The sequence below is a fragment of the Cucurbita pepo genome, chromosome 10, assembly GCF_057944985.1.
Source record: "Cucurbita pepo subsp. pepo isolate OVF chromosome 10, ASM5794498v1, whole genome shotgun sequence".
In the NCBI taxonomy this organism is placed as follows: Eukaryota; Viridiplantae; Streptophyta; class Magnoliopsida; order Cucurbitales; family Cucurbitaceae; genus Cucurbita; species Cucurbita pepo.
In genome coordinates this window covers 5,558,783-5,568,905 of record NC_141807.1, presented here as the reverse complement: position 1 = coordinate 5,568,905, position 10,123 = coordinate 5,558,783, and the positions used below count along the sequence as shown (strand labels likewise).

At 33.7% G+C, this 10,123-nt stretch overlaps 2 protein-coding genes across 3 annotated transcripts; both read right to left on the bottom strand.

Moving 5' to 3' along the window:
- Positions 1 to 1,412: 1,412 nt before the first annotated feature.
- On the bottom strand, positions 1,413 to 5,664 carry LOC111803841 (aspartate aminotransferase, mitochondrial). The gene is made up of 10 exons (XM_023688431.2): positions 5,497 to 5,664; positions 5,324 to 5,409; positions 5,025 to 5,231; positions 4,844 to 4,949; positions 4,540 to 4,644; positions 4,279 to 4,451; positions 3,280 to 3,439; positions 3,096 to 3,191; positions 1,881 to 1,975; positions 1,413 to 1,647 (listed from the first exon to the last, which is right to left on the bottom strand). The coding sequence occupies exons 1-10, from the start codon at positions 5,662 to 5,664 to the stop codon at positions 1,542 to 1,544; spliced, it is 1,302 nt and encodes a 433-aa protein (XP_023544199.1). The 3' UTR covers positions 1,413 to 1,541.
- Positions 5,665 to 5,690: 26 nt separating this feature from the next.
- LOC147790494 (uncharacterized) lies at positions 5,691 to 8,082 on the bottom strand. Of its 2 annotated transcripts, XM_087127593.1 has the most exons (4): positions 7,872 to 8,082; positions 7,424 to 7,597; positions 7,233 to 7,308; positions 5,691 to 5,911 (listed from the first exon to the last, which is right to left on the bottom strand). In XM_087127593.1, exons 1-4 carry the CDS (start codon positions 7,959 to 7,961, stop codon positions 5,790 to 5,792), a joined length of 462 nt encoding a protein of 153 aa, XP_086983719.1. In that variant the 5' UTR covers positions 7,962 to 8,082; the 3' UTR covers positions 5,691 to 5,789. The 2 variants fall into 2 exon arrangements, with proteins under 2 accessions (XP_086983719.1, XP_086983720.1); XM_087127594.1 differs by lacking the exon at positions 5,691 to 5,911 and having other exon boundaries at positions 7,094 to 7,308; positions 7,872 to 8,081.
- Positions 8,083 to 10,123: the final 2,041 nt, after the last annotated feature.

The following is a 10,123-nucleotide window of genomic DNA, read 5'->3' as shown; positions in this document are numbered from 1 at the left end:
TATTTGTTTTTTTAAATAATAGCATCATCTTTATAGGTTCACAATTGTTCTTTTTTATCTGAAAATTATTATTATTTACTAATTTACTAAATTTGTACTAGAATATAATCTAAAATATAGGGATCAAATTAATATTTTAACCTTAAATTCTAATAAATAAGAAACGGTAAGAAAAAGTTTTAATAATTTTTTTTTAAAAAAAAAAACATCCAAGGTGGATTATCCAAAAATGACTTTAAGATGATAAATCGAAAACCACATTTTAAAATAAACACATTTTAAATTTAAAAGGTATATTTATGCAACTTCTTGTTGATTTACCTATAATATAATATATTATATTATAAATGGTATAATAATAGTTATACACGATTTTTTTACTAAACACGTTCTGATATGAACCACGACCAAAGAATTTTCATATCTCAAGGTCCAATTATAAGGACGAGAGTCAAGAAGCTACAACAAATCTTGTACACTGATATTCAAGCCATGGTAAGCTCATCAAAGGAAATTTTAGAAAACGTTAAAGACCTCTCTTATATGTTGTGCAAAGTTGAGCTTCAACAAAGAGATGCATTAAATGCACTTTATGTCGCATTCAATGAACTCAGATAAATTTATGGAATTAGTCCAATGACTAATAAGCACATTTCATTAATTGCACTAATTAATTATAGAAGTTATGTGTTACATAGGTTAAGATTATAAAGACTATATAAAACCATCTTTTCTTTAATTAGAGACATCATATCGAGTAATAAAAAAGAATAGAATTTCTATTTTTAGATAAGATTTTCTTTGCAAATTCTTTGTTTAAAACTTCATACTAAAATAATTCCAATAGTATTGATCAAGCCTTTTTTGTGAAGTGATTCGAATCATGAGTTCAAAAACGAGTTGTTACTTGCATACTAAAATCATTCCAATAGTATTGATCAAGCCTCTTGTGAAGTGATACGAATCATGAGTTCAGAAACGAGTTGTTTTTACTGTTGATCTTGATTATCAAGTAATTTGTTCCATACTTTTCTTTGGGTTGATTTCCACGGCACATTCATAATTGAATTAATAATAATTAATTATAATAAACCTAATATTTAGTGGGTAATATATTATAAGAATGAATTTTTGAATTTGGTAAATTAAATTAGTTGGTATGGTTGATAAATTTGAGGAGGCAGGACCCACCGCACGTCTTATCAGACATTCATTTATACCCATAATATCATATATTCCTTCCATCTCTTAACTTTATTTTGGTCCCACACTTTAACTACATCAACCTCTTCATTAATTTTATTACATTCCAATTTTACGTTTTTTTTACTAAAAATTATCATGTAAATTTAATTCTAGGTTAAATTATATGAATATCTTTTATATGTTTTGTTTTTATTTTTTAAAATTGATTTCTTAAAAATAAATATGATTGAAGACGTGTGATTGTTTGATTGGCTGAGCTATACAATCGAGAATAGGAAGATTTGAATAGTAAGACGCTAAACCTAATCAATTGAACTTTTCTTATGTTGAAGCCACTAGAAACTAACATTGGAGACATTTAAAGACTCTGGATCGTAATTACTCACTTGATGCATTGCACTCGCTATATAGCTTACGTTTCTCGTCGTCACACCTGCCATGCTGCCCCAAAAACCACAATCGTAAGTGAATAATTGTTTTTCTTTCGTTAAAATACTATTTTGATCCATGTATTTGAAACTTTTCTATCTTAATTCTCTATACTTTCAAATGTCTAATTTAGTCCCTATTAACTTTTAAAAAAAATATAAGATACCGATTAAAATTGAATAAAATCCGAAGTATAAGGACGAAAATGATGTTTTTTTTTAGTTTAGTAATGTTGTTAGAGGTACCTCATACGTCCATCCCGAGTCATGTATATATGAAAATCCGTCGCCAGCTGATCAATCTGCTCGCAGTTCAATCCAGAATAGCAAAACATTCCAACCTACATCATGTTACAATAATGTCAATACATAAATATTAAACATCTTGAACAGAATCATGTTTCAATAGTTTTGACCAATATGCTCATATGATCTCTCAATATCTTATAAAGTTTCATCAATATAATTTACAAGATGTCATTCTTGTAAACCAATGAAACAAAAATCCAGAATATGACACCAAGATTAGCGTAACTCAGTTAGCACGAACTCTTTTTTGTAAAAGCCTAAGCCTACCGCTAGCAGATATTGTCCTCTTTGGGGCTTTCCCTTTCGAGCTTCCCTTCAAGGCTTTAAAAAGCGTCTGCTAGTGAAAGGTTTCCACATCCTTATAAAGGGTGTTTCGTTCTTCTCTCCAACTAACGTGGGATTCTCACAATCCACCTCCCTTCGGGGCCAGCGTCATCGTTGGCACTCGTTTATTTCTCCAATTGATGTGGGACTCCCACCAAATTCACCCTCCTTCGGGGCCAACATCCTTATTGGCACACCGTCTCATGTCTAGCCCCCTTCGGGAAACAGCCTCCGTATCTGACTCAAATGTCATTTGTAACGGCGCAAGCCCAAGCTCACCACTAGCAAATATTGTCCTCTTTGGGCTTTCCCTTTCGGGCTTCCCCTCAAGGCTTTAACACACGTTTGCTAGGGAAAGGTTTCCACCCTTATAAAGAGTGTTTGTTCACCTCCCCAACCAATGTGGGATTCTCACACTTTTCGTTGAGGTCGAGGGTTCAAATCTCCCAATACTACCTGTTGGATGATTAAAGTCCCACATCGGCTAATTTAGGGAATGATCATGAGTTTATAAACAAAAAATACTCTCTCCATTGGTGTGAGGCCTTTTGGGAAGCCCAACTCAAAATCATGAGAGCTTATGCTCAAAGTGGACAATATCATACCATTGAGGAGAGTCATGTTCTTCTAACACTACCATCATTGTAATGAAAAAACCCAGAATGTGACAGATGAATTTTTATGATATTATCTTATTTTAATGTAATGGCATATGGGTCAACGAGATCATACTTTAGAATGCAATGATAATAAGAGTTCTAAAAACATGGATATTGAGGAATAGAAATGCAACTTAGCCAAGATTGTAATATCAAACTCATAACTGACCTGCTTGACTACGTGGTCCCAATTGAGAGGAGAATTCAATTTCTCAAGGTTATCAAATAAACTAGCTCTCATAGATCGAATGCGATCAGCCATGACCTTAAAAATGCAGGAGGATCAAAAGCACATCAGAATCAGTATCCTCCAAGGAATCAATCAAGAAGGTACAAAATTATTCATCCATTACCTTCAGTTCTTCAATCCATTCAGCTTTCAGAAGTGGATCGCTCAAGATTGTTGAGACTAATAACACACCATGAATGGGAGGGCTGCTATACATTGCTCTGGCCAGTCGCTGAAGCTGAGATCTTACTATCATCGCTTGCTGTTGATCTTTGCCAAGAACACTTGAAATTGGGGGAAATTTGAGTTAAAAGATGTAATGTAAGAATTCTAACAGGCAAGAGGCAGAGGTCAAGATCTAAATTTGATGCAACCCATTCACAAAATAAGATAAAAGGCCCCAAGAGTTAAGACCATGCTAACTCCTATCCTATCTAATAGCTTATAAACCCAATTTTACCAGAATTATGGCCATGCCAAAGGGATAATTCCTTCAAATGGAACGAGCTTCAATACACTTTACCTCAGTATTTGATTTTTGTAACCCAATTTAGTTTTTTTCATATTTTAAAATATAAAATTAAGCCTTTGAGTTAAGTTTTTAATTAATATTTTGATTGGAAAATTAAGCCCAATTGCAAGAAAAAACAAAATAAGAAATCAATTATTTGTCTATTTATATGCCTCACTACCAACAAAAATCAAGGACTCAATTATCATGTATTTACACGATGGCTAAACCACTATTAAAAGTTAATTAACTTGGACATACTCAACATATGAGGCCAAAAGTTCAACATATGTTATCGACCAACAGGCCAAAAGTTCAAATTTACAATCTTCATGTGTTTAAACTTAACAGAGAAAAAAAAGACCATAAATAAACGATCTATAATATGGACCAAAATGCAATCATTAAGAAATGTTCAAACACACCATGTTGCTTGGACCAAGTGATCAATCATTTCTCTCTCTTCTTAAATGTAATTGAGAATATCTATGTTATAAAATTCTTGTCATTTTATGAGTACTTCCATTAATAGCACAAGACAATTACTTTACACTACCCAATATCCTCTTCTTATTGATAACAATCTAAAGTTCAGGCAATATATAAACTAACCTTAGACAACCAACCCGGTGTCCATATAAACCCATATTCTTGGCAAAGGATTGAGCACATCCAACTAAATGTCCATCTCCAAGAAATAGCCGTATAGCTTTGGCATCCTCTTCAAGATCTCCACTGGCAAAACCTTGATACGCCATGTCAAAGAAGGGAAAGTGATGTTTCACCTGGCAGACAAAGTTAGAATTAAGTCATATCATTCTCTACAATAATCATGCAATGGTTGAATTGGACCATCAAATTCTTAGCAACTACCATCAACTGATTTGAAATTTCGCGCCATTGTTCATCCGTTGGGTCGACACCAGTTGGGTTGTGAGCACAAGGATGGAGCAGGAAGAAGGAACCTTCTGGGGCATTCTACATCAAATAAGAACGTAACAGACATATAACAAATATTAAACTCCGAGTATAAATCCACACAAATACTTGAAGCAGGTCAGATTTGAATTTAAGATGAATTCAAAATTATGTTAAATAATCATTGACAAACTAACAACGAACACTCAAATGAATACTGGGGATTTAAATAGAAATCTTAGAAAATTTTCGATCATACCTTGATATCATCCATGAATGCTCCAAAATTTAAACCCTTAGAATCCGGATGATAGTAGCGGTAGGATCTCACTGGCACTTGAGCATCTCGCCAAATGTTGTGGTGGCTGCAGGTCAGTAGTAAATTTGAGAGAGAGTGAAAGAGAAATATTGAGAAAATTGGACCATAAACAGGGACTTACTTAGACCAAGTTGGTTCAGGCAAGAAAATTGGAACATCGGGATGGAAATGCCTCTGAAATTCAGCAAACAGTCGGCATGCTCCAGTTCCAGAAAGTGCCTGAAGTCCAGCAAATCTCTGTTTCTTGATAACATCTGAATCCTTTCCATAAATCAACTTAACACTCTCCTCCACAAATGTTGAACTCACCGCAGCAGAAATTGACTCTCTAAAATTGTAAAGAGAATAAATGCAAGACTCAGCAAACCAGAAAACTAAACCTCGCTAGTTTTTCCATCTAAACAAAGCATTTGAACTTACAAAAACTCGCTCCCGGAAATTTTCGATTCAGCATCCCTAACACATTGAAGCACAACCGGTTTCCCCTCATCGTCCCGATAAGCTCCCTTCAAGAATGAAAACACGAAAATCTTCCATGAACTCCAAATAAACACCGCGATCAAAGAAATTGAGAAACAGAGTTAGTTCATTACCACTCCAAGGTTGATCTTGTTAGGGCTCGAATCAGCCAAGAAAGCCTCCGTAACACCGATGATTGGATCCTTCGGAGCCGGTTTCACATGATCGAACCATCCGAGACTGGGAGCCTTCGAAGCAGAAGTTGAAATGCATCTTCTCGTCAGTACGAAACTCCTCCACATTACAATCGTTCGTTATCTCTCTCGAATTCTTCTCCCTGATGGTCAAACAACAGCCTCTCAACCAAATCGTTTGAAACAGAACACAGAAGTTTTGTGTAGCATCCATGATTAATGAAGCTTCTCCTTTATAAAAAAAAAAAAAACTGAGACGGATCCTCTCCCTTGATTCTTTGTTGACGAAGAAGAAAAAAACCACCGCTGTTTCTTGTTTGCCGGCAGCCAACGGAAATGCTTGGATTTCCTCCGCCTGTATCAGAAAACCGGGGGAGCACTCAACAAGTCAATTGGTGAGACGGCCCAAAGTGTAAACAAAGCCCAATTAACTATTTATAATGTTGGACCAGGCCCATTTGGATTGGGTACAGATATCAATATATGGGCCTATCTCAAATAGATAGATTACTGGACCGGTTCTATTGGCCCATTTGTATTTTTTCCCCATTGCATTCCTATTTTGCCCCCATCCTTTGTTTTTTCTTTTCATATTTTTCCTTATTAAATTAAAAATTAAAAATTAAAAATGGAGATTTATTAGACCTAACAAAATTAAATTAAATTTAAATTTATATCTAATAGATTGATTAAAAGTATATGGTATATTACCAGACGGGTGTGGTAATGACCTAGAGCAATCTGACCGTGCTCGAGACCCAATTTTTGTTTTGAGTCACTGTGACTCCGTTCTAGAGCACAAATAAAAAAACACGCACATGAAATCTTGTAGTTTTAAGAAGATTAATATTTTACGCGATGGTCATATGTGACTCGATTTTAATCTCAAGTGAGTAATAATACTCCCTATAAACACTTGTTATTTGATTTATCTTAAGGAAAAATAACTTTTGTAGTTGAATCAACAAGTTTACCATTTTGGGTATTTAACGAAACAGATAGTTTCAAAATAATTTCAAAATTTACTATTTTTCGATTGAATCATAAACAAATTGTTCATTAGATAATTAGTAGTACTTAAAATCTAAGACGGATAAAATGGGTTTTTAACCCAACTGTAATTATGAACCGTTCGTTAAGGATAAACTTACCTATAATGGTTATATTCATAGACACAATTTATTCTACAATATATGAGTATTAGTCTAGATTTACAGTAGAGTGACCTATATATTATTAAAAGGTATTCACTTGAGTTTCTTATTTTTCAATATTAAATTATATAGTTTTTTAATTTTTTTTTAAATGGAAATAAGAAAATCTCTTATATATTCAATAATTATTGATAAAATTAGAGAGAGAAATAATATTAAAACTATTTTTTTTATTAATGAAATTAGCGAGTTTACGAAGATTTTTATATTGTTTTATATTAAAATTGTAACACTTAATTAAATTAAGAGTCCGAATTTGATAAAATTTGATTCGTTATATCAAAATTAAATTTTTATTTATGTAAAAATTGATTCGAGTCGAGTAATTTAAATGATTTTTTTATTGAATTTTTTTTATATAATGTTGGAAAAAAAAAGAGAGAAAAATAAAATAAAATAAAAATAGGGAAAATAAAAAATGGTAATATATATATATATATATAATTTATGCTTGCCCATTACTTTCACTCCATTCCATGATTGCTTGCTTCACTGCATTTTTCACCACTTGAGCCTTTATGATTTTGGTGCCTTCATTCTGCCAAAAACCATCCAAAATATTATGCATATCGATCTTTCGTACGTCAAAAAACGACAATTTTGATTTCAAAAATTTATATTTTAACCCGTGATATTAGAGAGACTAAACCGACCTCTTCTCCAATAGCTTGAAGTTGGAAATAATCGGAACAAGACACGTCTGCATCGAGAACTTCAAGTCCTAGTTTTTCAAAGGCTTCTAGAATCTGAACCAATAATCCCGGTGAATTCCTTTCTGAAAACACGTTTATTAGAAATCCTCTCTCTAAATTCTCCACATTCACCACCTGCACATGATCAAATCCCGTCTCAAAAAATTAAAAAAAAAAATTTGATTTTAGATATGTGTAAAGGAAAGAGGTGAAGTTGCTCGACTTTAGATATAAATCAATCGAATCGAAACTGATGTGAAAATTTGATAGATCGAGAGGAATTTCGAAGCAAACACGGTGTTCGTTCGTGATTTTAAATGGACTAAACCGACTCGATTCAATCGAGAAACAAAATTTAGTAAATTTTCAAATGAAAAGCATGAAATTTGTAAGGTTATAAAGGAAGTACAGCACTAGAGCTTGTGGAGGCACGAAATTCTTTAGACTTGTGATGATTCAGAGACGAAGCTGCTGCTTTCTTTCTCTCTCGAGAACCCATTTCCCAGCCACCACCGCCGCCGTCCACTCTTCACTGGCCGCCGCGTCTCCTCCACTCGCTGCCCACGCGCCACCAGAGGCGTTTGGTTTCTCTTCCTGGGATCTTAAAAGAAAGTAGACCACCAGTTCCTCTTCATTTATATTAAACAATTTTTATTTTTAATTTTTAATTTTTTTTTTCATTTAAATTTTGTCCTTATTTGAAAATATTTACGTGTTCTTTTAAAGCAGAATCACACTTATTTATACGTAATCTCGGTTTATTCACGTATCAGTAATTTACTCGAGTGTCACATAAATCATACGACAAAATTCGTTATTTAGCCCGCCAACAAATACATTTAATTTAATAGGTCTTTATACATTTGTTACTGAATAGCTTCTTTCAAAAGGGCTTCCGGTTCAGGGGTGAATGTCTTGGTGGAAGATATTATTTCTTGAAACTGAGGTTTATTCGTTTTTACGTAACTACGTAACTCAATGAGAAATTTTCTTACTTGTTCAATTTCTAATGGATCAAGATAACAATTCGTTCCGGTATAAATAGTCATTATCTGTTCTTCTACCGTGAGAGGGGCTGATTGAGATTGTTTGAGCAACTCAAGTAATCGTTGTCCTCTTGCCAATTGATCCTGAGTAGGTTTATCGAGATCAGAAGCGAATTGTGCTTCTAATTCGACAAGATTTGACTCTATTTGTTTCATGGCTTTAATTTGACCTGCAGATCCTACTCTGGAGACGAAATACCCACGGCACGTCTGATTCCAGTATTGAATAGATCGACAGATAAGAATATTTGTCCATGGATAATGGAAGAGTCCCGGGTATGATCGAATATTATATAATAGAAAAAATTCATAATTTAACCTAAAAATTTTAAAACTACGAGGGCAATTTGGGAAAAATATATGAAGAGAGAGAAAATAGGAGTTTTTTTTTTTTTTGGGTCAGTTTGGGCAGGAGGAGGACGGTGCCCCGTGAGAGAGAATTGGAGGGATTGACAGCTAAATGCCATTTCGAAGTTTGTTTCTCTCTCGTCACGTGCAGATTCCTCCACTGAACACCTTTGGCTTCACTTCCACCTCTTTTCATGCACGTGCCGCCTGACCTTTTCACCCTGCCCCAGTCTTCTTGGACCTTCCCTTCCCATACAAAGAGGTTGACCACCATTTTCCCTGCCCCTCATTCTTAAAAAAATAAATATTATTTTCACCCATAAAATTCTTTTTTAAATATTTTATTTTAGTTTTTAATTCTAAAATAAATAATTAAAATATTTAATATTTTTATTTAATTTCATATAATATTTTATTATTAATTAAATATTATCTTGAGTGCCGCATGCGTACCCACCTACTCACGTGCGTACCAATTAATCATCACAACCAAACAATTTCCATCACAACCCCAAAAATTGACTTCCTTCCAACCTATTTCCTTTTTTCCCCTTACAAAATCCATACATAAAAATAAAAAAAAACATCGAGCTAATCAAATCATATCCAAACAATTCATATTCACGAACTATTTAATACAGTTTGATTAGATTTGTCGTCTTGACTTACTGCTCGTTTCTCCTTCGTTTTATTTTTTATCTTTTACCCATTTCAAAGTATATCAAACACGAGACATGGAGACATCACATCGGTTGGGTAGGGGAACGAAACAGTTTTATATGGATGTGGAAACCTCTCCGTAGTAGACGCGTTTTAAAAATCTTGAGGGGAAACCCGAAAGAAGAACGAAGGTCAGTGAGGACACTAAACCCTGTAGGGTTGAATTGTGAGATCCCACATCGGCTTGAAGATGCGGAAACCTCTCCCTAGCATACGCGTTTTTTAAACCTTAAGAGAAAGCCCATCGAGGATAATATCTGCTAACGATAGATTTGAATTGTTACCCGAGAAATGGGAGAGAAAAAAATAGTGTAAACGTTATGGAATTAAATAAAAATGAATTAATTTGGGTGGATATAACATTGTGTTGAGAAGGGCCCAATAGGGATTTTGAATTTTACAATAAGAACAAGATGGCAATTATAGAGATTAATTGATTTGATTAATTTGTGTATAATTTTTATTTAATTTTATTATTATTTTAGGAAAAAGATTGATTATTCATCTCACGTCCAACTCATTCTCTTAAACTCCACTAAGCTAATTA